We start from the raw sequence: 27,061 nt of genomic DNA on the forward strand, positions 1-27,061 counted from the left end.
AGTCCCATGTTGTAGGAGGGAGGAAACACAGAGGCCGGCAGTTCGTTCCACAGCCGAGCTGTTGAACTTAAGAACGAATCGTAGAAGCGACCCGTTCTCATGTGACAAGTGTCAACTGTGTACAAATGTTGGGCGCGCGTTTGGCGTGTATCCCGACTACGCACCGGTGCCGAAGGGATCAATGACGCTAGTTCCTCAGAGCGTCTTCCATTGTAATACCGATAGAACAAGGACAGCATACCTACCTGACGCCTGTGCTCTAAAGATTGCAGTCCGTTTGTTAAGATTGGGGAATCTATCAAACGGACCGCCCGTTTCTGCACAGAGTCAAGGGTTTTTTTCAGGTATTTTGGGGCTCCAGACCAGAGATGGCTGCCAAATTCGACAGTAGGGCGCACTTGCGATTTGTACAGGGTGAGCAGTTGTGTACTATTAAAGTATCTGCGGGCCCTGTACAGTACGCCCAGCTTCTGAGAGGCCAACTTTACTCTGGCTTCGATGGAGCCCCCGTACCTGAGCTGGTCACTTATAGTTACACCAAGCATATCAATGGAAGGCCTGTTCGGAAGATTGCTTCCGTTGAAGGAGACTAGATTATCATTTGGATCCCTTTTAGACGTAATCAGACAGGATTGGGTCTTTGAAACATTAAATTCGACGAGATTATTTTTACCCCAGGAGGAAATACTCTCGAGATAACCGTCCATTCTCTGCTTCAAAGCCCTCCGAGCCGTTGGAGTTTGTGTGCCCTTTGGGGGCTTATCAAACAAAAAGCTATCATGAACTGTACTGTCATCCGCGTAACAATGAATCGGTGCACATGTCAAAAGGTCATTGATGTGCAACAAAAACAAAGTCGGAGACAGAACCGATCCCTGTGGGACGCCAGCATTTATGGAGTGCGAGGAAGAGGTGAAACCGTCAGCAACCGCCTGAATCGACCTATCCCTTAAAAAGTCAGCAATCCACGTACATAGGGATGCGGGAAGTCCGTAAGAATGCAATTTGTTGACAAGTCCTCGGTGCCAGACCCGGTCAAAGGCCTTGGATATGTCTAGTGCGACCGTTTGGGTCTCACCGTGACGTTCCAGGCACCGCCCCCAAACATGCGTCACATACGCGAGAAGATCACCCCACGAGCGGTTCCGCCGGAATCCGTATTGACGGTCGTTGATAATTTTGTTCTTCTCGAGGTATGTGAGCAGTTTGTCGTTGATCACACGTTCCATCACTTTGGACAGAACTGATGTGATCGCTATGGGGCGGTAGTTGGCCGGGTTGGAGCGGTCACCTTTCTTGGGAATAGGGTGAATTACCGCTTTTTTCCAACCAGAGGGCACAGTGCCACACTTCAGGGACATTTTGAAGAGCTTTGTCAAAACTGGAACTATTTCCGCAGCACACCTCTGCAATACCAGGGCAGGTATTCCATCAGGTCCACTAGCTTTGTTAACATCGAGCCCCCGTATGACGTGGAGTACATCCCGATGCCGGATCCTCAGCTTTTTCATATAGAAGCCGCAGTGAGGAACCGACGGCGGAACAGCACCCCCGTCGTCGAGGGTTGAGTTTTCCGCAAACATTTTCCCTAATAAGTTAGCCTTTTCGGTGGCGGTGTTTGCTAGTGAGCCGTCAGGTCTGGTAAGAGGTGGCAAACTGGGTTTGCAAAAATTTCGACCTATTGAGCCCGCAAGCGACCAGAATGCTCTGCTGCCATGCGGGCAGGCAGCCAGCTTTTTGCTGATCTGCAGGTCGTGTTCGAATTTTGACCTATTAATGATTCTCTTGCATTCCTTTGCCGATTTGTTGTATGCTGATCTGCTTTCGGGCGTTCGAGATGTGTTGTAGGCTCGGTAAGCCGCGTTTTTTCGTCAAACTGCTTCGGAGCATTGTCGACTGAACCACGGCTTTGAGCCCACACCAGTTTCTTTAGTAGTCGATTGTATGAAGCCATCCATCGCCGATTTGATGACTTCACCAATCTCCTGGGCACATCTTGAAGGGTCCGAAGTCCGAAAACAAACAGCTGACCACGGAAAAGCGTTGCAATGGGCCCGCATACCGAACCAATCTGCTGACCTATAGTGCCACACTTTTCTCCTCAGTCTCTCATTGGTTGGTCTGAGGCTAACAGGGATTGATGTCGTCACTAGGCAGTGGTCAGATGATCCCAGAGGCGCTGTGACGTCAATCTTATAACCGTGTGGCACAGTAGTTAAGAATAGATCTAACAGATTGGAGCGGTGAGTCTGGACATCAGGAACCCTTGTAGGCTCCTGAACTAATTGCTCTAATCCGTAGCAAATGGCAAAGGATTCCGCCTGTCGGCCAGCCGAGTCCGTTGGGCCTGAGAACTTCAACCATGGTTCGTTATGAACATTGAAGTCCCCCAGAACAACAAACTCGGCCGAAGGGTAGCGGGGCAAGAGATCATCAATAGTATCGCTCAAATGTTTGAAGAGCTCGGAAGTGTCTGATTCGCTATGGTTCGGTGAGCGGTATAGACATGCGTAGAATCTTGCCGTACTGGCAAGATTGACGCGCACCCACATTATGTCGAATCTGGAGTTTTCCAGACTCAATAGTCGTACACAGTTGACGTCAGCTCGACTATAGAGGCAGACTCCTCCTTTGAGTCGGAATTCGCTTGCGAGGGTAAAGCCCGGGCAGTCCAGATAGGAGGAGTCTGGCGGCTCGGCTATCTGAGTTTCGGATAGGAAAAGAAGGTTGGGACGTTGGGACAAAAGATGGTGATGGACGGAATTTAAATTTGTGTGCAGGCCGCGAATGTTGGCAAAATTTACCAACAGTTTTGGCCCGCACCGGGGACGCCTGCTACTCGCCGCTGTAATGATGTTAAAATTGTTGTGTTGTATGTTCATGAATTTAAAGTTTTTTTTTTTTTTTTTGTTAGGGTAGGAGGTGAAAGGAAAGGTCTGGAAAGGAAAGGTATGAGGGGTGGGTAGGAATCTGGGGTTCAGGCTGTCCAGGAGTGATGAGCGTTTGGTTCCAGCCCACCCACTGCGGTGCTAGGCGATAGACTGGGAGAGTCCGGCTGGAGAGGGCATCCAATGCGCCCCAAACGCTGCTGCTGGGTCCCCTCCGGTCACGAACCGGCACAACAGCAGTGGCGGGGTTTTTTCACTCGCTGATGGGGCAGCCCACCCTTAGTCGTGAGCCTGAGGGTCGGGCCCCTGTACTATCGAGCGGCCCGGACAGCGGTAACCGGTTGTAAAGGGTCTCCCTCAACCAGCATCTCCCAACCGGCCCGCCACGCAGAAGGTGGGCCGACGCACCCGCCACCAAGACCTGGGCAAACCTTAACCCATGAACCCGGGCACCCCTGCTAAGTCACCAAACGTAGCGAACCACTTGGGGTGACCTGTGGCAGAGGTGTTGGTCATCCAATAAATGGTTCCCAGGGCGGCGGTACCCATTCCCGTCTACCAAATTGAAAATACAGCAAACAAACTCATTTATTTACTTTTTTAGACAAACTCGCAACCTTCTCAACCTAAACCAGCTCAAAACAATTTACTATGCACTTTGTCATCTTTAATAGAGTATTGATCCAATCTCCAAAGCCCAGAAACTTTAGTATAGTATTAGAAACTTATTATCATTACAGAGTTGATCAAGTTTTTAGTTGAGAGACGAAAGTTGAAAGCCCGTCTATTTTTGTTGTTCAAGTATGAGTCATCGTTCGATTTTCCTGCCGAATCGAAATGTGTGAACATATGTTTCAAGTCGCTTGCGATTTATTTCCCTGCGGTCGAAAGTAGACGTAAGACGTCCCTAGTGAGTAGTTTATTTATGCGTACCTAGTACATACTATCGTGGCATCTACTTCAATGAAATTGAATGAAATAATGTACTAAGTGGTCGGAGGATATGATGTTCAGATTTATGGATCTATAGATCTATACCAAAGCCAACTAAAGCTATCCCTGTCCTTGGGATCAGAAGCAAGAGGTTTACAAAAATAAGAATACCCGTGACACTGTAATTAATAATATTATTTTTGAAATTTTACTGTAACTTAGTAGTTATTATTATTAAATATCACGTCTCTGAATGTTTCAAAAAATATTTTTTTTTTTTACTTTCATAGCAAATTTTGGAGAATCAACTATTTCAACGAACACTTACTTTATAAACAATGATATCGTATTTTTGGAACTCTGTGCATATAAGCCAGACTAGAAAAAGAATCCCCTTTGACAGATATCTTATCGTAATGTGTAACTTAGTTTTTGCCGGGACAGCCGCGCGCATAACTGTGTCCTATTTTTGGATTTTTTCTTGAATCTTATATAAAATTGTTCTTCCGAAATGTGCAAATGATTGCGATAGCCTTCGGTATCTTCTAACGCCATCTCTCTCAATATAGTTGTATGTGACGTTTTTGCCTGCACAAGAAAAGACTGTAAATAATAAGCACCGGCACACATCAGCCTTCAACCTGGGTAATGATTTAAGTAAAACACCGTGAGGTGTTCTATCCAAACCATCATAAAAGAAAGACGATTCAAATCAAAATTCACATTTTAATTACAAGTATTGTACTGGTATACAGAACGTAAAAAAGGGGTGTAGCTTATAGGTACTTCCTATTTTTTACAGCCAACCCAATTCACAAGAAATAGTTATATGTATTTCAATACAACTGGGTTTGAATACACAGATAGAAAACTGAGACAATCGGAATTCTTTCAGCGATAATTTCAGATTGGAGCACATTGTGCATCTTCGCGCCATACGATACAGCAAATGGCGTGAGCGACTGCTGCAGCAGTGGCCAGTTCAATTGGTAGCCAGCAGGAATCGGCCAGCCTCTAGGTTGTCAGCATCAATGGATAATTCAGTCGGTAGCCAGGAAGAATTGGCCAGCCTCTAGGTTGTCAGCATCAATGCAGCAGGGATTGGCCAGCCTCTAGGTGAGGTAGCCAGCAGGTATCAGCCTTTAGGTTGTCAGCATCTGTGGCCGGTTCAGTCGGTAGCCAGGAGGAAATCATCAGCCTCTATGTTGTCAGCATCAATGCAGCAGGGATTGGCCAGCCTCTAGGTCGATGATACTCAACCTTTTTCTTCTGCGGGCCACATGTATATATTTGTAAAGCTACGCGGGCCGCAACACTATACTGCTATGACAAAATATATCATGAAACCCACCACCCCCGTTATAAAAATTCAAAATGAGTGCTCCCCACAAAATATTTGAAATCCATGGGGGGGGGGGGGTTGTTACAGAACTTCGCTGAAAAAAAAATTCCGCACAGCCAAAAACATCATATGTAATTCCCCACAACAATTTTTCGAAACCCATGGGGGGGGTACCTACGGAATTCCATTTCGAAAAATTCCTCACATTTTTCCGGTCGCAAAAAATATTATATCGCCCTTTCGATTTTTTCGTCGCCGATTCTCGTTCTGAGTAGCCTAAATGGCGATAAATCGCCTTCGGTTAGCAGCACTGGTAACCATTTAACTTTGGAGCTGTAAAAAATCTATGTGTTGCCACGAGCAAAATTATTTGCGCGCATATTTGTCTGTCAAATCTTTGTTTTTTGGAGATAGATCTAGCGTGTGCAGTAGCAACACTCTTATACCAGATCTGATGTTGACACGACAACGGCTATCTTCTTCGGTTTCAATGTCTGTACGTCAAAGTCGCAATTAATCTCAAATTAACGTGATAGGCTAGCTTTAGACTTGTAAGTTTTTTCGTAAATTTACGAAAAAACTTACAAGTCTAAAGCTAGCCATATAGAATGCCAGATTTTGTAAATCATGTTCCTGATATTAAATGTATTGAGGGCCGCACAAAATAGCTTGGCGGGCCGCTTGCGGCCCGCGGGCCGCAGGTTGAGTATGACTGCTCTAGGTGATCAGCGGCAGTGGGCAGTTCAGTCGGTAGCCAGCAGGAATTCAGCGGCGGCATGGTCATTTGATTATAAGGGCCGGCACACGGAGACGCCCCATTATTGTAATGATGACAGATTCGTCTGGCTCAGCTGATAGAGTGACGGCCGTAAACAGCTCGTTGCACGTAGTTGTAATCTTTAAAATGATTGTGCCGTGATGGAGGAACAGAAGCAACTACAGATTTCAGTTGACACACAGGAATTTATAATTTTAAATTATAATTAACAGATAGCGTTTTAACTGGTGGTGTTCCGTCCACTCGTGGTAATTTTTGAAACTTGAATGACCAATATTTTGTTTAAATGGCCTATTTATAATGTCCTCGCAAGCGTTTGTGTGACGTCAGCTTGAAAAAATATGTTTACGTTTTCAAAAAGCAGGTATTTTTAGTGCCAATAATATTTCGCCCAGCGACTGGCTTTGTCAATATTTTAATTTCGTTTTAGAATATAGGGTTATTGAACTGTTTCATGTTAGATTCAGTCTTTTTGCCGCCTGGTAACAGATTGATATATTTTTCAACTGGTAAATATTATGATTTGGAAAAAGGGGTCATCAAACTTGCAGGTGTTCAACTTTAGCCGCAATTAAAATTAAATTCAATAAAATAATTATTCATGTTCAATACAACAGTGTTAGAAGCACCTAACTCGTTTCTCCTTTTTTTTCATTTTCTAGCCCACATACGAAGTTTTTTGCGCTTTTTCATATTCTTAAGTTCTTTTCTTAAAAGATCCGAAATCATAGGGATGCACGCAGCGATAACTTCACTTGACACCATCTTGATTAATAATATCGGTTCGAGTCAAATTGATAAAAGTCGTTCAACTAAAATCGCTCTGACTGAACTGGGCATATCCGTTGACCATCCGTTGACCTACTTGACATCTCTAGCATCCATAGACAAAGAGTTTTATTCGGATTTGTCGAGTTTTGTCCATATATCTATGGTTTGTCAGCTTGTCAACTTTTGTTTTGGATCTGTTTGTCGCAGGCTAGCAAATGGCTAGCAATATGCTAGCATAGTTGATTTATGATGCTAGCAATATTAGTTTTGTCCAGAATCGCAATATTACTATCGTGATTTTATTCTTGTTAATCAAAAACGATTAACCATGGGTTGTGATGGCGGAACCATCCCTAAAAGAGACGAACTTGTTCGAGTAAAGAAGAAGCCTGAACAGGTAATAAAAATATATTAAATTTAATTCTCCTAACTCTTTATACCATTGTAAATATATATTGTAACGTCCTTGATTGTGCATTGTATTTTTAGGATGTGCTAACCGGATTAATTAATATTTTCTAAACGTCTCCTTTTATATAATTTCAGAAAGACAAAGATGCAGAACTGTCGTTTAAGTGGAGACATTGTGCTCTCTCCCAACAAATGTTGCAGCCTCCCATAGTGGCTTGTAGTTTAGGGCGCCTCTATTCCAAGAGTGCTGTTTTGGAAGCCCTTCTTGACAAAAGCACTATTCCAGACAGCATCAAACACATTAAAAACATGAAGGTCAGTCATTATTTAAAATCCATAAAACTTCCTACCCTGATTTTAATAGATAATGTTTGTCTTTCTTCAAGGCCATGTCTGAACAATCAATGAGTCACTATTCTTGCTGGATTTTTTTAAATGTTATACCTCACCCTTGTGCCCCTGGCCCTTATAAAGACAGGGGAAATTCGTCACCCAATTGAGCGGCGTTGTAAGGTGTGTGAAGGTAGGGGCTGTAGGAAACGATTTGTTAATGCGGGTCTTGAAGAGAAGAACCTTTCAATATCAATAGTAAATAGACATTGTGGAACTCGTGAACCATTGCATTACCAGATGCTGTCTGAAAACTGGACATGTTTGATTGCCACCTAAATTTATTAATTAAAACTTAATTTTCTTGTTTTGTTTTCCAGGATATCAAAGATCTTAACTTGACCAAGAATCCTGCATACAGTGGCACTGCTGAAAAAACAGAAGGAGCTATTGATGAGCGCGGTGCCCCCTACATCTGCCCAATCATTGGATTGGAAATGTCTGGAAGATTCCGGTTTGTTTTCCTGTGGTCCTGCGGCTGTGCCATATCTGAGAGATCGCTCAAGGAAATTAAAATGAAAATATGTCACTTGGTAAATATTTTTATTTCACATAATATGTATGTGTCCAATTTATTTAACAAACATTGTTCAAGATTCCAGTTCCTAAAATAATCGATGCAATTTTGTTTCAGTGCCAAAAACCTTTTACCGAAAATGATATTGTCGTTATAAATGGATCTGAAGAAGACGTTGAACTGATGAAAACAAAACTTGAAATAAGGCAGGCTAAAATAAAATCAGACAAAAAAGGCAAAAGTCTGAAAAGGGAAACCAAAGAAGAAGCTCCAACAACCAGCACTTCCTGCCAGTCAGAGATCATCTTGAAAGCAGATTTGGAACCTAAGACAGAACTAATTCCTTTAGAATTACCCAAAACAAGAAAAGATATTGGTGCCAACAGCATCATGAAACCTCACAAGCGGCAAGCTCCTGATGCCTCCATGCAAGATCCAGTTTACAAAAAGACTAAAGATGATTATAGCGTTGCTAAAGATCCTAAGGCCTCCAATGTTTACAAGTCTCTCTTTACTTCGCACCAGTCGGAAAAGGATCAGAAAAGAGCCCATTGGATAACCTATAATCCATTTTATAATTAGTAAGTATCATGCCTTGTCAAATTGTTCATATAGGCAAGGTCAGGTATTATTTTTGGAGTGAGATAATAAATCACAAGTACATAATAACTTGGCTTATCGGTGTTGTTTTAATTCACAAATAAAAAAATTTAAATACAACTCAGCATTGTTTTATTTATCAAACATGCCAATAATATTTATTTGAGTAAGGTTTTGTACACACTCAAGCTACTCAAAACAAAAACTGACCACTGATGCAAATCACTAACCAGTCCACGATGAGTTGGAACCTTTGCAGTAAGGAACTTGAGTGAACAATATTATGGCTTAAAAAACAAATATTCATTTAGATCATAGGTTCTCAACGTGGGCGATAACACCCCCTTGTGGGCGTTTGAGACTTTCAGGGGGGCAGTAGAATACCCAGAGAAAATTAGGGGCATTGGGATGATACAGTCAGGGCGTGGGCAAGTAAAAAATATAGTATAAAAAAGACAAAAAAAAACATAGGATAAGAGTTACATCCTATCTTGCGACTATATTATTACAGTGTAATTATACTTTTAAATATAATCGTGGCAATAGCTGTTTCAGATTCGCGACAGATGGTAAGTAAAAAAATTGGGGAGGGCTCTAAAAAAAATATTCTCAGAGTGGGCCGTGGGCAAAATAAGGTTGAGAACCTATGATTTAGATCAACAAACGCTGATTCTGAATATATATAAGTTTTATTTTATACTAGCTGTACCCCGCCACGTTTGGTGTGTCTCAGTCTGTCTGTGCAGATAAACAATGACGCATGTTGCTTTTACGTCCAACAGATGGCGGTGTTTAAAAACAAAAAAAAATGTTTTTACTCGCACACGAATCACTAGTGTGGCTTAAAAATTATTTTAAAAGAATTGGAAATCTTGCAAAATACCTAAATTGGGTTTGTTGTTTTCATACTGACTAGAGTGGGATTGACCTTACTGGTAACTGGCAAAACAGGTACTTAAGACGTCACGCGTACCAGGTTTCAATAATTTTGGCGGGCTATGCAAATTATTTTAACTATGAGATTGACATTTGTAAAAAAAAATTTTAAATACTGGGATTTAAGTTATATGGTGAACATTCATAGTTGGAAGCTACTAAACCTATCGACTCGTTTTTGACTTGATTCTCCTAGTTTCTTATAATTTCATTTTTGTTCACAAATTAGTGGGAGAAGAAAAAAAAAATCCCATTTTACATAACAAAATCGGCGGTTCAAATTTCTTTCAAGATATGGATGAACCCAAAATCTTCTTCATATTCTATTTCTTATGTAATGGAAATAGTAATACAGATTCCCCACTATAGCCCATTATGATGTTCCACCTTCCATGACTACACAGAAAGCTACTGATTTCAATCACTTCTGAGTAGGCCGCGTGTGCCGAACCGCATAACTAATGATTTAGCATTGGGTTAGTAATTTGAATCACAAACCATTTCAATTTCTTTTCAATAGTTCCATGTGCACAAGGCCTTAAACTCACATATATTGGACAATTTGAATAAAATATTTTCACAACCTACTTGTCTCCATGGTTTCCCATTTATTTACAGGTATATACCATTGGTACGATGTCATCATTATTTTAGGATCTTTGCAATAGAAAATACAATATTTACAAAATGTCACAACAAAACAAGCCGGCACAGCAGCCTGCAAAGAAAGGCCCACCAAAAATAGTATTTCACCGTGAACTGTCGCGCTCTGATGTCAGCATTTATCCCAGTTACACACATTTATCTTTAGCATAGTGAGTATTGAGACTGTGTTCTGTTGAAATTTTATTACAATAAATTTAATGTTGTTTCAAAATGTACATCAGTCGTTGGTAAAATAATAGTTTTGTGTGAGAGAATTCGTATTGCCCTGAAGGATGTCCTCATAACAAATTTGCTTGGAAAATTGACAATGAAGACTTACAAATGATATCTTTTTGCACTAAGGGGTTAATTTCTCGTAGGAAACTTAACTACTATCTTTCCCACATAGTTAAATGAAGTGTGGTAACATAATGTAATGTATTGTCTTACTGTAAGGCACATTAAAACTTGTACAGCCAATATACTTTGATAAACAAATGAAAATTGCAATTCGATGGTTGCTCTACCATTGAATTATTAACATAATCTTTTCATTATTCAAGCGATGTAGTTTGCCGTCGGCGATATCAGAATGCTGTAAAAGAACAACGAAACCAGTTTATGAAAGAACTGATGTATTTTGAACAGTTACAAAACAAAGCTTTGGATGGGGTGAGGGTGCACAGAGAATTCTCTCAAGGAGTACTGTCCCACTTCATGCCCACAAGTAATAACATGGACAGACTAACAAAAAGCCCATTTACATTGAATGAAAAAATGCGATTGGACGCTATTATGGAGTAGTGTCGAAAGCATTTGAAAATTAAAATCATAATGTAATTAAAAAAATCTGATAAACAAAAATAAAGTCATACCATAGCATACCAAGTCTTTTTCTTGATTTCAAATTAACGCTGCCCATATATAACTTTAGCCTGTTATAACCCTATTTGTGTTGTCATGTTGAGTAAAGGCTAATTTCTTGTAGGGTTATCCAATTAAAGTGGGGTAAAGGGAGGTATCACTTTACACCCTTAGGGCTTTTACATAAAACAAGTCTTAAATACATTAGCATATTAAAATGTACATAAAAATAGTTACATTCCCAGCTACATGCATGGTACGTGCAATTCAATTTTATCGATATTGGCCTAGATCGTAGGTCAAGTTGCATTTTAAAATAAATTCAATAATAATATGAAATAATTACATCAATGTACCGAGTTGTCAAATTTATTAAATTAATCACATAGAATTTACAATATATTCGAATATTTTTCAGTAAAGAATATCAGATTATCTTACATGTCATCAAGTTTAATGAATAATAATTAATAGTATTCAGCATTCACTACAAATATTCTGCTCAAGGGAGTTAAGATTTTCCCGCTTCTTTCTTCTTCTTCTTCTGACTCTTTTCAACATTGTTCTGGAAATATGTGGCTTCTTTCTTGGCTTGAGCAATTTCAGCGCGCAACCTCTGTTTATAAACAGCTCGTTCATAAGCTAGACGCTCGCTGAGATGCACCCACTTGAATCTTGGTAAATATTTGATATTCCACACCATATCATAGTATCTAGATTTTTTCCTAGTTCCTATCCTTTGGTTATTTAAAAGAGCAGAGACCTTTTTAGCAATCCTTTTGCTCTCAAACTCCACCCAACCTTCGGTGAAATTTATTCTGGACTTACGTTTTTTTTGCACGTCAGGATCTTCTGTAAATCAAGTAAATACATATTAACAAAGAGCAAAAACCATGCAAACATTTAATGTTTCTACAAACTGTGAATTTAAATCTGTTAATTTTTCCACCACCAATGTACGTAGTTATTTTTTGTGCTTAAATAAACAATACTTACTCTTTGGTAATTGTAAGTATACTCTTCCGATTTCTCCATATTGACCGAATATTTCTCTAATTTTTGCAACTGTCATTAAAGGTGGAATTGTAGATAAATATATAATTCCACGTTTCTTTAATTTCAAAACCTTTTCTCCGTTTGGACATTTGATGTTGTTATTGCTGGCTGTTTCTTCCGATACATCTGAGACAGACATTTTCATTGTGACTAATGTATTATGGGAGTAAATATTTTCACATGCCAGAAAATGTATAGAATTCACAAATATTCTGAAAGATGACAGCCCATGCCCACAAATTTTAATGGAGTTTAGAATTTATTGCCATAAGTAGAATTTTACGATCAATAAAAAGTATCTACCAAGACGACAAAAAAAACTTTGCAGGTAAGAACTTTCGTGAATAAATTCAAAAAGGTATGTACATTTATACATAATTTTGTAATGCAGTCAGAGTCGCAATAACGTCATTCAAAATGTACAATATAAAAGGTTAGAAGTCTCCAGAGCCAAAATAATGTTTTGAATGAAACAATTTTGTTTCAAGAAATGTTTATTTTTCCAAGAACATCCTCTTCTACAAATGTTTTTTCATTGGCTCCGGTCCCTCGTTATTAGCCTCCTTTCTTCTTACACGCTCACGAATAACCATAAATGAACCTACATGCGAATAACTCAAGAGAGTAGCCTCCTATTACGGCAATACCTAACCGCAGTCAAATTTCTATAGGAATTAAGTAGTTGATTATTATTAATAATATTAATGGCTATAACTTCGAATTTTTTTATACAAGTTTACTACAAGCAACTAGTTTGACTTCATTTGAAAACCTAAATGTGACATTAATGCACCACTTTGCATACAAATCAGTTCAAAAGTTAGTCATAAAAAATGGCTGCCAGGCACAGACATAAGAATTAATAGACGAGAAGATAATGGCGAGGGGTAAAATCAACTGTTGAAGAACGAAGGGGGTGAAGCTGACTGTTATTCGTCAATAAATCAATCTGACAGTAAATAGGCATCTCGCATTATAATATCACCATTTACTTCTTAAAAGTAAAATCTGCTTTTGAATGAATAGACATTTTTACATGGGAGCGCAAATTACTCGCCACGTTATGAACAAATTTGCGAAGTCCAAATTCGGAAAAAAAAATCGGTTCTATTTTCAGAGTCGAATATTTCGTTTAAGTATTTAGTTAAGACACTTTTATAAATGTTCATAATTTACTTCCCAGCAACCAACCAGCTTTGTGTTTCGCGTCCAGACGTTTCTCGATGTGATAGTATATTATGTTTCTACAACTGATCCATATTATACGATGTGAATATGCTTAAAATAAAGTAAAATAATGCTTATATATGGAATGTAATACGACAATTGGGTTTATTCTCTTTTTCACATCTATTTTTACAAGTTTTCATAGCACAAGTCAACATTTTGCCGTGTTATTTCGTAAAATGAACCGATGATGCCTCGACCATAGTTCGCACAAGAATGATGACGTCACGTTTTCAAATTTCACTTGAGGCCATACGCGAGCACAGCCGGCTCCAATGGAACCGGTATGGGGAGTGGGGATAATACGCTTTTAATCACTTAGGGCAGGTCTACTAATATTCATATGTCTATGCTGCCAGGCAATTTTCCCTCACCCTAGATTTGGCTTCTGGCTTCAATGCCGTTCATACAAAATCGCAGTATTGCTCTGTCCAGAGTTTCTTATACTCAATTCACACAGAGCAATTTTAAGTGAACGACAAAAATTGAACAAGATAACATTCAGACGTTTCAATTAAACTCTAACCGATTTTGTTAATCAAGACGGCGTCAAGTAAAGTTATCGCTGCGTGCTTCCTTATGATTTCGGACCTTTAAAGAACAAAAAATAAGAAAAAGCGCAAAAAACGTTGTATGTGGGCCAGATAATGTATTATAAGGGAAAACAAATTGGGTGCTTCTAACACTATATTGAGAGATGGCGTTAGAAGATACCGAAGGGTACATCATTTGAGAATTTCGGAAGAACAATTTGATGTACTGTTGTCTAAGATTCAAGTAAAAATCCAAAACAGGACACAGTTATGCGCGCGGATGTCCCGGCAAAAACTAAGTTACAAATTACGCTGAGATACCTGTCAACGGTGGTATATATATATATATATATATATATATATACATGTGTACTTAATTAATTTTCTTTCATACTGGCAATGATACGTTTATTGTTGACTCTTTATGCTCATTTTCTTTGACTACGAATTTGAATGCGTATACTTCCGTGAAGTTATTCTTCGATAGAAGAAAGAATACAATATTTCATCTCCACGAACATAAAAACCTGGACACTAAAGAAAACCAAATATAAAATTTATATATTAGGCTGATTGAGTTTTTCGCAACAATTACACACGTAACCTTAAAATCCAGACAGGTCGGTAGCTGAGTTCACATCGCGTTTGGGTCCCACCCAGGCGTAGTCTGTTCAATTACTCAGCTGGCTAAGTCCTCCATCACAACATAAGCAACATTTTCCGCTTACTTTTGTGGTAGTAGGAGATTTTCAAATATTGTCAGGTTATCCCCATAGGGTTTTTACATATAATAATGTACATATTTATTTTTTAGTTATACAGATTACATAAAAAATCAGTGTTAACAAAATATAGGTTACATATAAAAATACCAGAGTTGGGAATCGATTTGATATCAATGAATTCTGAACAATGACGTGACTGCTTTTATATCGATTAATTCTGACTAATGACGTGACGGCTGTGGTTTCGAATGATTTTTGACAGAATCGATTCCTTGTTCGATGACGTTTCACAGAATCGATTCCTTGTTTCAAAACAATTGTCTCGGACTGTGTAATGATTTTTGACAGAATCGATTTGTCCATGACAGCAAATCGAAATATTTCGATGGTCAAAAAGATCGAGTATATCATCGATGGCATCGATTGTGTCCATCCGTCCATCGCTAGGTCGTACGGTGGTGATGGTATATCCAGTATATCTATGCAGAAGTAGAAGTTGATTTGTTTATCTATGGTACGGTGCATATTGTGTACTTTTGACCGTTTAACAGGAGATTTATTTATGGTTTGACACTTTCGAATGGTTTGGTGTATTTACCGAGAGCAATTTTTTGTGATATATGTTTGGTTGTTGAATTTCTATTTATGATAAAGGCAAGTTGAAGACTTACAAATGAAAATGAATGTCCTCAATGATTCATTTAACAGTGTAAGTTAACTCATGTCAGATAAATATACTTAATATGAATGCCTTCCGATTAGAGGTTATAAAACTGCATATTACTTTTTATCACAATGTATAAAATAAATTTTGATTGAATAACATCGTCAAGCAGAAACGATCAAAGGGTTATTACTGTCTTGCCTAATTTGTTTCAGGTAATACGAGAAAACGAGGACTATGAATCGTTCTGTGAAAAATATAAAAGCGCTCATGACAATTTGATTACGGATTTGAAAACTTATAGCGAGAGTTTAGAGCCATCAATACTTGTGCCAGTATGCAGCCGGATACTCATGAGGGGCAAATTGATTCACACAAATGAGGTTATGGTGTCCTTAGGATGCGGCTACTTTACCAAATGTACATCGAGTGAAGCACGGCAAATTTGTCTCCGGCGAATCAAAAGTAAGACTGTGTCAAGATAATATATTATGTATCATTATCTTGGTAAACTTTTTGAACAGCTAGCCACGCTTAATATGAGTTTGGGTTGAAAAACACTCAACTTGTTTCAATATATCTACTATAAAAGACAAGTATTTTGCATTCTGGGGGAATGGAAAATACTGCCTTTAAAATCACAATTACGTAAAATGAAAATTTGCTTTTCAAGTAATTAAGTTGAATCAATAGTGTTTTTTTTTTTTATATTTGTATTAAGCGTGGCCAGTTGTTCTAAAAGTTTACCATAAACTTCGATATTTTCTTTTTGTATGGATCTCCCATCATTATTTGACTTTATTGACACAATGTTTTGTTTGTAGGAGCTGATAGCATTCTCCAAGAGTTGGATAAGGAACGTAATTTTGTTGAGAGTCGCATGAAGTTTTCACAAGACAATGTGTTTGCTACCGACCTTAAAGAAATAATAGAGCCCTACCATGAAGCAACTGAATACACTTGGAGAGAGGAACATGCTCGAAGAATGAAAGAATACAGGAAAAAGGAAAATACCGAAGGGATACATGTTGATCACGAAGAAATCATGGACAAACTAGAATTATTACAACTACAAGAAGAAATAGAGGAGTTACATATAAATGAGGAAAAAAAGTCAATTGTAGTGCCAGCTAATAAAGCTGTCAGTATCAAAAAGAAAGCTGACTCTAAAAAACCAAGTCTTAGTAAAAGTAAAACAACAAAAGAGGATGAAAACGAAGAATCCAAAGAATTTGTTTTGAGGAAAAAATTGGCAGATTTACGACAGAGAAAAAAGAACAAATGCAATACGGAAGAAGATATATTTCAAAGACTAAATGAACTTGAAGAAGAAGAAGAGTTAGAAGATGAGCTAGATAGGTGAGTTAACTTTTTAATCATGTAAATTTAAACAAAAACATTAACAAAATATATATACTCCGCTGAGTGACCAACTGTGAAGACACGTGAAAGAAATTATTTGAATTTGAAAAAAAAAATTTAAAACGGAAACCAGGGTCAAATTTAAGGTCAGGGAATCGTTAGTTACATTTTGTCTGTGTATAATTTTCAGATGTTCTGATACTGATAATTATATAGGTACATACAATCTTGTCAGGTTACGAAAAATAAAACACATTTGGATAATTATTTTTTTTTTTCTTTTTTCATAAAAATATATTTGAATACAGGTTTTTTACATGCTTTTCGACTACCACACTAGACACATGTCCGTATTATTGCATTGATTGATTTAAAAAAATATATTTATACATCCTTTACCTTGTCAGGTAATGAACACAAATTTTCAGCTCTATTTATGTGGTAGAAAGCAGGGTTTTTTTACGGTACTGATTTATTTATTAAAATATATGTTTAAATATTATTATGGCCCTAGTTTTTTGTTCTAGTAAATTCTTTTCTGTCAGACCGTATATAAAAAAACAGACCAAGAGGTGAAAACAATCCATGTAAAAAAAAGTATTGTTTTCTGGAACCGTGTTTTATTGACATTATATATAAAAACAGAATTAGGATGTATTATGGTAATTGATGATTTATTTTATTATAGATTGTACGATAATATTTACGGTGGCCAAGAAGAAGACGACGATGACGACGACAAGGAAGAAGACTCTGAAAAGTCTTCTGAAGAATGCCAAGATGATTATTATTCAGATTCCTCCGAGGAAGAAAACAAACCAAAACCTGAAGATGCAGATAAAAATGTAGTCAAATCAAGAAAAGTTTCTTTCGCTGGCCAAGTTGCTTCTGATGCCAAAACAGCAACAATAAATTTCAGCCACAGTGACCATGAAGAAATTAAAAATACTGACACCGCAGATGCCATAACCAGCCCTTCTGATATTTACAAATCATTCCCTGAAAATTTCAAAAAAGAAACTAAGTCCATCCTAAAAAATATTCATAAAGTAAAAGAGGAAGTGCACAACGACTTAACCGATAACTCTGAAGATGTTGAAGTTGAACAGCCCCGGAGAATAGACAGGAGGACTCAACAAATAATTCTTGGAAACATTGTGGAACACTCCAAAGATGATAATGAATTCATTAGTGATGCCAGTGCAGATCAGAAGAGACCCGTCAGTAAATTTAAATCCATGAGAAATGCAAAGAAACAATCCAAATGAGATCTCCTCAAGCTTTGAATCCAATCATCAATTCATAATGATTGGATATTTTTACATTTTAAAATAAAATAAATACAGAATGAAACAACTATTATAATTTCTTTTAAATTTTTATTAAATTTGTTTACATCTAAGGACTTTGTTTAGTAGAAATTGATTCACACAATCACTTTGCGACAACACTTTAAGTCTTATAAATTGCATAAACTGTACTCGTACAACTCATAGTCCCCTTACGCAGCACGTTTACGCTTGGCTCCAACGTCGGCCAGGAGTCGGTGCCCACAGATAAAGGTAACCAGCCCGATGACAAGCAGGTAGCGAACTGTCTCAAACATGGTTAGGCGCAACCAGAAAACAACAAACAATCCCAGGATGGCTGAAAACAAAACAAACAATGTAGTAGTTTAATTCCATTAAATCATAATCTTTTGCACACTAGGAAAGCGGAACCTGTGGTCTCCAAAGTCAGCAGGTCATAGCATTATAAATATGTATACTTATATTTGTTTTTGGGGTGTTATGCCGTGTTGCACTAACTCCTTCTTTAGCCAACGTTTCGGACAGCATTGCAGTGTCCATCATCAGGGCAGATGTGTTATTGCAATTAATAACACATCTGCCCTGATGATGGACACTGCAATGCTGTCCGAAACGTTGGCTAAAGAAGGAGTTAGCGCAACACGGCATAACACCCCAAAAACAAATAACAAAAATACTTTTGGCCGTGAAAATCTTAAATCATATTTGATGTATACTTATTATTCATATTATTAGGCAATTAATAATAAGACTACATATTATTGTATTACCGAATAATGTATATTATTTTCAAATATCCACAAACGGATAAAAACATTAAAATGTATTTAAGAGAATGAAATTATAAAATACACTGACACCCAATCAAGGTGTAGTCTCAAATTAGCAAACAAAAGATATGGTATTTGTAGTACTTTCGATTTAGTAATAAATTGCAGAAATGAATGCCGAAATGCCCTCGTGGGTGATAAGAAATTCCATTACACTGCAAACTCAAGTAAAATCCAAGGTAACCACATTTTATTCATGAATACAAGCAAATTACTTATTAATATTATGTAATACAATTATTTTTCCAAGATTTTCAGTGCCTTTAGAGAAAATGAGATGGTGAATATAGCAACACAACCCTACTAACAGTGGGTCGTCTCATATAGCATTCCATATTCGTCTTGTAAGTGAACATTGTTGTCTCAATCACAGCCATCATGTAGAATCTAGTATTCACTGCAACTTTTGTTCATACACACCTATTCCTTGAATGTCTACCTTTGTCACACAGGAATGAATTTTTGAATTAAGAATTTACTGGAAGCTAATTGTGTTTCTCGCCACATTTTGTGAGGCAGTGACTTGTCTATATGTTTGTAACGTCATTGATAAGAGGCCTAAGTTAAAATGTTGAAGAAACACAAAAATTCTGGGTTATGAATAACCTGACAAAATTTGAAAATCTCCTAAAAAGAAATTCATAATAATTTGGAACCCACATGGGTAGGGTTTAAGTTTCTCTCAAATAAGGTTTCTTTTCTGTCTTTAAAAAAGCTTACAAGAGACATTTCCAGTATTTTGAAATCAAGGTTGTCAACCACTTAGGGCCTGTTCAGACACGGCGATAACCGCGCGATTGATAAAATCGCGCGGTTTGAACCGCAAAAATGTTGACTGTTCAAACATCGGCGGTTAGTTAGCGATTAGCGATCAGTTTCAAGATGGAAGTCGAAGAGGAACTAGCGTGTCTGTGGCTGCTCCTGGAGAAAAAAATAAAGAAAAGAAGGAAAAGGCAGTATTGGGTGCATCCAATATTATTGGGCTCCTTTACGAGCACCTGAACCGGAAGGAGTTGTTTTCCCTTTTTTGTATTCTTTATTGTAACAATCCCGTATGTTTTTCCATTTTTTTTGGAGTGTTGTACCTGAAAATAATGTCATTATTAATTTTCTTGTTTTAGGTATCTTGGTACGGGTTGTTCATGTTCTCGTTGTGACGTGTTGATTGCGCGGTGCCCACAACGCTATTGAACGCTGAGGAAGATCTCCATAGTAATAAAACTGCGTGGGCGCCGCACGATTCTATTTTCTAGCGGTCGAGTGGCGGTAATCGCGAGGTTGGACTAACCGCGCGATTATGTCTGAATGATTATTATACCTGATATAAATACCTGCGTAAATAAGACCCACGCGGTTCCCGCGCGATTCTCAAACCGCGCGGTTCCCGCCGTGTCTGAACTAGCACTTAAACCCTCATAATAACCCTCACATACCTCCAAGTCCACCGTGGAATCCCAATGCGCTGAGCGAGAAGGGGAAGTTGCGCACATTGATGCCGATCTTGCCCCACAGGATGAAGAGCAGCAGCAAAGGGGCGGCACACAGGGCTGTGAAGATGTCCGAGACCAGGCGGGGGGGGCGCACCTCAGGCTCGCGGAACATGTGCACGATCTCTGGCTTGGCCACGCGGTCAATGGACGCCACTGGAAAGTTCAACAACAGTAACATTGTAATACATATTGACGTTGTTAAGGTTCAATTTGAATTGATAAAAACATGGTGTAAGTTAATCTCCCGCAGAATCAAAATGCACTTAATAAACAACCTACTAACTTTTGTGTTTCATTATAATTATATTCCACGCATGCACAAGTTTCACTTTTAAAAATAACCTGCAATAGTAAGTCACATGGACGCAGACTTCAACATAGAATAAAAAAAATATGGGTATGTACTTTATCTCTTGTCTGAATTTGAAAAGATTTTAATTTTTAACACATACATCAGTTCTAATTTGTAAATGTCACACTCGACGTACATGGGAATTATATGGTTTAATAGTTCTAGAGTTTTGGTGCAGTGTGCTGAACAAGAATAAAACTTATCTAAGGCTGTTGAAACAAATCTATATGCAAGGCTTATAAAATAATTGCAATTTTTCTCACACATAATATAACAAATAGGATATAAACTTAAGTCTGTTGTTAAACAAATTATTCTTTATAAAAACATCTTGTACACATGTCTTTATAAAAACGAATACAGTTGTTTTTAGAAAATTGCAAAGCAAATTTAATGTCTGGATATTTGAAATCTCATGCTATGCATTTTGGTTTTCACCGCATTCGTGGAATAAATTAAATATGTATGTATTAAATGAAAACAAACACACCAAAAATCAAGCAGAGTTGATGTCAAATAATAGTAATTCACCTTTGAAATGATAACCTGGAATTTTTTAAAGGGTATATAAAAACAAACACACCAAAAATCAAGCAGAGTGAATGTCAAATAATAGTAATTCACCTTTTAAATGATATCCTGGAAAATATTTAATGGGTACCCCTTGACGCATTCTTACAACAACTGTTTGGTTAACATAAAGACATGTTGAAAGAATAAAACTGAATTAACTCAAACACACTAAAAAACAATTATGACATTCATATAAAACAGAACATAAATTAAATAGATTTAAAATATTTGTGCCTATTGAAGTTAAATGCTTGTTTTTCATATCATTGTGCAATTTTCAAGGTTCAATATAAATGGTCTACTTTATTGCGCTATTTTGTGATAAAATCACCTCAATGGCACTAGGTACAAGTTGGTATGTACATATTATTATCATTATTATATTAATGCTGTTTGAAATAATTCCATTTTTCGTCTTTAGAAATATTCAACAATAAATATTGTGGAGTGTAATAAAATGCTATGCAGCAGGTTTGATAAGATTACAAATATTTGAAGGAGTGGCTGGTGCAATCAAGAAAAGCTAACTGTAAACTGACACACTTCCTCAGATAAAATAAAACAATGGCAGGTCTTGCAAGACGGTAAACAGAGCTCAATCCTATAAGTTCTTAGTGCTCTAATCACTGCCCAGTTCTGCTGTGGCACAATGTGATAAATAATCAGTTTACGTACAAATAATTTTATTGTTTGTATAATTAATAAAATATACAATGATTAACATACCCTTATGGGCCTGAACAGAGGCAAACTTCAGGTTGACGCTGGCAAGAGTCCAACGGAAGGGGTTGGAGATGGCGGAGTCTCCAATGATCAGCTCAATATTGTATAAGCCGGAAGCGTGCTTGAAGTTCTCAGCCACGGATCCAACATCCTAAAAATTAAAACCATTTTTAATTTATAATACGTAGTAATGCAAAATCATGTGTTTTTGGTTTGAAAATTTGGTCACCTAGAAATGTTTCAGATGCTTTAATTAAATACTGTGAGTAGAATACATCTTGGCCTTTGAAATAAACGAGTATTTTTTAGATAAGTCTTTTCATAAGCCCAGAAAAAAATAATGTATAAGGCCTATGAAAACTGCTTTAAAGTTCAAAATCTCCTACTTACGAACCCATTTTCGGTTATGATTTTATTGTATAATGTGGAAAATTAAGTTATTTATAAAATGATCGAAAAAAAATTAAATATTTATGCCTGAACATCCACAAAATAAAATAAAAGGCACTTTTTGGCCATGTTTTTTTCATGCATAAATCAAAACGGATGGTGTTAAGCGGGAATTTAAACCTTATCACCATCTACGTAAGGGTTGTTATTGATAGCGGCTCATTTTAAAATATTAAACGACGTAGTGCATCGCCTTAAGCTTTTACTTAATTATTTTTTCCCAGAAACATTCTTGTGAACATACCAAATCCATACGGTAGGCCTTTGATGCTTCGGTCTCAGCTACAAACAGGACTTCATGATCAGGGTTGGTGCTGTACAGTCTAACAAAGGCCTGGTGGACCTTGGCAATTCCAGCCTGTCCCTTCTCACGAAGCAAGAATTTCAGAATGACCCTGTAAACAAAGTAAAATTATTTGTAAATCTCTAAATACATTAGAACCTCGTTAATTCGAAATCCACGGGACATCTAAAATCAAATTCCCATGTAATTCGAAATACAAGAGAAAAAAAAGACCCCGAAAATTGAGTTCCTCGGCCGCTCCTTCGAGTTCGAATAGTATCTTTGGAGTAAATTCATAATAATATGAATTATTCCTGCGTAAATCGAATTTTCGCAGCCAATACCGCCACGGTCGGCCCTTCAAGTTCAGTTATTCAAAGTAAATTCGTAAAAACACCACACAATTCCATACATCCACATTACCGTCGCGGTAATTGACTGAAAATTGTCATTTAAATTCTGATATTCGAAATTTCCAGTGTAAATCGATTCAGATTTACAAAATTATAACACAAATTAGGACGATGTATAACCACGTAAATATACATTTTTCAGCCACAGCTGTCTTTTAGATTCAGATTTAAGAAATTTTATGATTTATTTTTTGCAAAAATCGAATATTTACGAGTTACACAAACAAATTTTCGTGTTAAATTAAAAAACCATTTTCTGGGGATATTTTTTTGACAAAAATTTCATGTTTTTTCGAATTAAAGGGGTTCTACTGTAGTATAAAATAAAGTCACTATCCGCGTCTGTCTGTTTTTGCACTTAGTACTTCTAAACTACGCAACGGACTTTGAAAGGGTTTTAACTATCATTTAGAGAATTTATTCCGGAAGGTTTATATATATAATAAATGCATATTATATTTATAGAAAGTAGAGAAAAGTCGATTTCATCATAGAATTCAAAACCTTAAAACTTTACTCCAGATCATTCACAACCCGGAACAACGCCAAGTCAGCGTCAGCTAGTCGGTTATGTTTTGAAACGTGCCTAAAAAAAACATGTGTTAATCATTTCGCTGACCACGCTTAATTAAATTATTGTAAATGGTTGTCATCCCATACATTGAAAGAAAATTTTCATTTTACAATGAAAATTAGAATGTTAAAATTAAAATTTGCCAAATGCGGATAATAATAATTATGATAATTAAGGTGAATCAAAAGGTATTTAAAAAAAAATTGTATTAAGCGAGGCCAGCGATACGGAATAATTACCCATTTGGCAAACTTACTTCTGCATTGAATCGGCTTCCAAAGTGGGGGTCAACTTGTTGGGATGCGCAATCGCATTCAGTTTAGCGCCAGAAGAACCGTCAACATCTCCAATGCCAACTTCGACAGACTCAATCTCAATAGCTCCGAGCACTCGGATGGGCAAAGTGGAAGAGCTGGTTCCAGCGCTCAACGCCACTTTGTAGAGACCCCTCTCAGGCTTGACCTTCATGAGATCCAAGACATACAGGGTCTTCTCTTTGGGATGGGTGGACAGCTTCTGCTTGGACAAGACCACCACGTCGTCCTGGAGACGGGTAGCGGACTGGGCCACCACTGACTCGGGGGAGATGGAGGGATGGGGGCGTCCCAGTAGATCACTGACTGACACATAGATGGGCTCAGATTCACTGGAGACTTGGCCACTTCCTGACAGTGTAATGCACACTGGGGACACTTTCTGAAATCACAAAAATATTAATAAATTAGAGTACATATTAAATGGTAAAAGATTTTTTTACTCTGTGCATCAAGTTATTTTGAAGCACTGTATTATTGTAAGGGAATTTGAATTGTTGTACATTTTGGCATTATCTCTTATCTCTAGTAAATCAGACAACTGACCTTGTCACTAGCCAATTGGTTAATGGCATCAACTAGCACGGCCGCTCCCTTCACGGACTGCACGGACCTCCTTGAGAGCAGATAGTTGGCGAGCTTCACACTCTGATCTGCGGTGATGGAAGATGTGGGAGTGGTGGATTGTAACCTAAATTAAAATTATTATTATTCATAATTATATAAATAATAAAATAAATTAATATTGGAAAAAAAATATTTTTGATCAAGAAAACAAACGGTGAAACACAAAAATGCCCTCATAAATGTTTTTAAGCATTGCGAAAAATATTTTTTTTAGTTCTCTCTATTCCAGGATTCGAAAATACATTGTGATATTTGTTTAAGTATCAAAATATCTGAAATTTTCTAGGGGCCGACAGTTATCATCAATGGCCAGAGATTTCCACTAAGAGTGTTTTGAAGATGAGTTCCAAACATACAACAATGCAAGTTGACGGTGACCGTGGAATCCCAGTCAAATCAAATATGGAAAAACATAGTCACAATATCCCTAAAAACAAAGTCACTACTAAATTCTAAAATATCGTTGATATCATATACCGGCTTATATATATCCTTCGAACCCTGCTTTATTCATATTTTTATAAACTAAGTCATTTATAGATCATTATTATTTAATATTTAATGAGCAGGCAGCATTCTGCTGATGCGCTCATTACTGATTTCAGAATAAGTTTAACAGTAAATGAGTTGTCTTAAATTTAAAAATAAGTCAGTTCTTTCTTCTATTCAAATAAGATCCAATCGATTAGCTGCAGGAAATTCCCAACGTGCAACAGGAATTTATGTAAAACCATATATAAAAATGACTTATTTTTGATTCACGGGAAATAGTATTTTAATATGAATTACTTGAGGATTCCAGTGAGTACGATGGCCGTGTTGGACAGTCCTCCTTCCCAATTGAGCAGTGCCCCCGTGGTGCCTCCCTCAGCTCCCACCTGGTCCGCCTGCGCCAGGGCATCCTCGATGCGTCCCCGGGCCCACTCCTGGCATCCTACCTCGGCACATATTTGGAACACTAGGCCCAAGCTGAAACAAACATTTTTTTAATATCTCCTAAGTCTAAGTCTTTATGATATGTTTTGATGTAGATTTTGCTTAAGTACCTCAATAAGAACCTAAAAATATCAACTGTCTATGATGAGGCGATTTTAACACAAAGTTAAAAGTGAGTTTGATGTTTGAATACTAATTGTGGAGTAGGTAATACTATGCAGATGGAGAATTCCTATATGAATGAAGTACAACATAGATTTATAACCAAATTTGCACATAAATTACATACTTTGCAATGGAGTCATCTTTCTTCAAGAACTCCTTCAGAGATTTGACGGCGGTTTCAGTATCATGTCCCTTATTGCCCAGGGCCTTAAGAGTGAGTACGGCGTACAGCAGATCAGTCAGCGAGGCCTTCTGATTATCCAGAGTCTGAACAGCTGTCTTGAGGACATCAGGCTTCAGTGTGTCAGGCTTGCACTGGAGAGCCTCCACCGCCCCCGAGGCATAGTGGCATTGCTCCACATTCAGACTTCCCTGACTGAGGGTTTTCAAATTCTAAAAAGTACAAATTCATAGATTAAAGTTATTGACAAGATTTCACAGATTCCTGACACGTAATAAATACATGTCTCAGCATCAAAGAGAATAAAGCTTATTGATGCTTATACCCCGACTAACTGGGAGTGCGAGAATGCTTTATTAATGTTTTGAAAGTTGTGTATGTAGGAAGATATTATAAGTTCAGATGGGGAATGCCTAGTTAAGCTATTTGTTTGGAAGATATTATTAAATTAAATCATAACATACCTGGCAAACATTAGCTGTATTAGGAATGTTTTCACCCAAGTATTTCAATCCCTTAGTAGCATAATAAACCGAAGACAAATCTTTGGCTGCAAGATTTTCCAGGAATAGTGTTTTGAATCTTGCTCCATCCTTCAGTTTGTCGAAGTATCCATTTACACTTATTCCTGCATTTGCGCTTATGACGAATGCCAGGCTCAACAAGCAAGCACTTACAACTAAAACCAAACTATTAAGATTAACAACAAATTTAACTACAAACATTATTTGATAAACATGCACTAACAGGACGAAGGATAGGGAGTCTTATTGTAATATTCAGGGTGACAGGGTGGTCCCAGATATTTTCATTCCCTTAGGATGGAAAACTTTGAAGTCGGCAGGAAAATTGCACAAATATTCAGTTCTGATGACGAAACCTGAGTAATTAGTAAAGCTAGCAAAATCAAATGAAGAAATATAAATTCAACAGTACGGCGATAAGGTTAGATTTGGAAAACATGAACAACTAATATTGAAAGTATTGCTGCATTTGGTGTAGGCTAAATGTTATTTTCAATAGCTGCACATTACATTTAAAAATTCAGTGTGATATTTAAACTTACAATGCTTCATTATCTGAAAAAAACTGAGCCAAATATTCACGAAAAAGTGCCGGCCAAAAAATATACGACACGTCAGAAATCCGGTGTAAAGATGGCAGCCAAGGTATGCCAACACAACGGCATAAAAATATT

The 27,061-nt window shown here is 37.5% G+C and overlaps 5 protein-coding genes across 5 annotated transcripts; 3 read left to right on the forward strand and 2 right to left on the reverse strand.

Moving 5' to 3' along the window:
- Window positions 1-6,850: 6,850 nt before the first annotated feature.
- On the forward strand, window positions 6,851-8,750 carry LOC149425037 (replication termination factor 2). The gene is made up of 5 exons (XM_089650922.1): window positions 6,851-6,919; window positions 6,964-7,109; window positions 7,259-7,438; window positions 7,834-8,046; window positions 8,148-8,750. Exons 2-5 carry the CDS (start codon window positions 7,041-7,043, stop codon window positions 8,610-8,612), a joined length of 927 nt encoding a protein of 308 aa, XP_089507048.1. The 5' UTR covers window positions 6,851-6,919; window positions 6,964-7,040; the 3' UTR covers window positions 8,613-8,750.
- A 1,503-nt stretch (window positions 8,751-10,253) lies between these two features.
- On the forward strand, window positions 10,254-11,015 carry LOC149425038 (uncharacterized). Its single transcript, XM_089647644.1, has 2 exons — window positions 10,254-10,381; window positions 10,775-11,015. Exons 1-2 carry the CDS (start codon window positions 10,254-10,256, stop codon window positions 11,013-11,015), a joined length of 369 nt encoding a protein of 122 aa, XP_089503770.1.
- Window positions 11,016-11,491: 476 nt separating this feature from the next.
- On the reverse strand, window positions 11,492-12,386 carry LOC149425039 (uncharacterized). Its single transcript, XM_089650923.1, has 2 exons — window positions 12,072-12,386; window positions 11,492-11,927 (listed from the first exon to the last, which is right to left on the reverse strand). The coding sequence occupies exons 1-2, from the start codon at window positions 12,274-12,276 to the stop codon at window positions 11,587-11,589; spliced, it is 546 nt and encodes a 181-aa protein (XP_089507049.1). The 5' UTR covers window positions 12,277-12,386; the 3' UTR covers window positions 11,492-11,586.
- A 2,803-nt stretch (window positions 12,387-15,189) lies between these two features.
- On the forward strand, window positions 15,190-18,044 carry uri (unconventional prefoldin RPB5 interactor). Its single transcript, XM_089648643.1, has 4 exons — window positions 15,190-15,325; window positions 15,496-15,745; window positions 16,105-16,639; window positions 17,331-18,044. Exons 1-4 carry the CDS (start codon window positions 15,290-15,292, stop codon window positions 17,908-17,910), a joined length of 1,401 nt encoding a protein of 466 aa, XP_089504769.1. The 5' UTR covers window positions 15,190-15,289; the 3' UTR covers window positions 17,911-18,044.
- OstDelta (oligosaccharide transferase delta subunit) lies at window positions 18,009-27,031 on the reverse strand. Its single transcript, XM_089648633.1, has 10 exons — window positions 26,930-27,031; window positions 26,328-26,542; window positions 25,807-26,075; window positions 25,371-25,550; window positions 24,501-24,645; window positions 23,897-24,336; window positions 22,615-22,765; window positions 21,924-22,071; window positions 20,216-20,425; window positions 18,009-18,289 (listed from the first exon to the last, which is right to left on the reverse strand). Exons 1-10 carry the CDS (start codon window positions 26,937-26,939, stop codon window positions 18,144-18,146), a joined length of 1,914 nt encoding a protein of 637 aa, XP_089504759.1. The 5' UTR covers window positions 26,940-27,031; the 3' UTR covers window positions 18,009-18,143.
- Between the last annotated feature and the right edge of the window lie 30 nt (window positions 27,032-27,061).

The sequence above is a fragment of the Hesperophylax consimilis genome, chromosome 3 (assembly GCF_061612785.1).
Source record: "Hesperophylax consimilis isolate HC1 chromosome 3, BYU_Hcon_1.0, whole genome shotgun sequence".
NCBI lineage: Eukaryota > Metazoa > Arthropoda > Insecta > Trichoptera > Limnephilidae > Hesperophylax > Hesperophylax consimilis.

Excerpts from the sequence above, each read along its gene's own strand:
- LOC149425039 (XM_089650923.1), bottom strand. The coding sequence starts at position 12,276 with ATGAAAATGTCTGTCTCAGATGTATCGGAAGAAACAGCCAGCAATAAC. Across the intron at positions 11,928-12,071 it reads ATACTTACAATTACCAAAGA|AAGATCCTGACGTGCAAAAA; the intron begins GTAAGTATTGTT and ends CTTGATTTACAG.
- OstDelta (XM_089648633.1), bottom strand. Across the intron at positions 24,646-25,370 it reads GTACTCACTGGAATCCTCAA|GTTACAATCCACCACTCCCA; the intron begins GTAATTCATATT and ends ATTTTAATTTAG. Across the intron at positions 22,766-23,896 it reads GAAGCCGATTCAATGCAGAA|GGTCATTCTGAAATTCTTGC; the intron begins GTAAGTTTGCCA and ends CTTTGTTTACAG.
- LOC149425038 (XM_089647644.1), top strand. The coding sequence starts at position 10,254 with ATGTCACAACAAAACAAGCCGGCACAGCAGCCTGCAAAGAAAGGCCCA. Across the intron at positions 10,382-10,774 it reads ACACATTTATCTTTAGCATA|CGATGTAGTTTGCCGTCGGC; the intron begins GTGAGTATTGAG and ends TCATTATTCAAG.
- LOC149425037 (XM_089650922.1), top strand. The coding sequence starts at position 7,041 with ATGGGTTGTGATGGCGGAACCATCCCTAAAAGAGACGAACTTGTTCGA. Across the intron at positions 7,110-7,258 it reads TAAAGAAGAAGCCTGAACAG|AAAGACAAAGATGCAGAACT; the intron begins GTAATAAAAATA and ends ATATAATTTCAG. Across the intron at positions 8,047-8,147 it reads AAATGAAAATATGTCACTTG|TGCCAAAAACCTTTTACCGA; the intron begins GTAAATATTTTT and ends ATTTTGTTTCAG.
- uri (XM_089648643.1), top strand. The coding sequence starts at position 15,290 with ATGAAAATGAATGTCCTCAATGATTCATTTAACAGT. Across the intron at positions 15,326-15,495 it reads TCAATGATTCATTTAACAGT|GTAATACGAGAAAACGAGGA; the intron begins GTAAGTTAACTC and ends AATTTGTTTCAG. Across the intron at positions 16,640-17,330 it reads TTAGAAGATGAGCTAGATAG|ATTGTACGATAATATTTACG; the intron begins GTGAGTTAACTT and ends ATTTTATTATAG.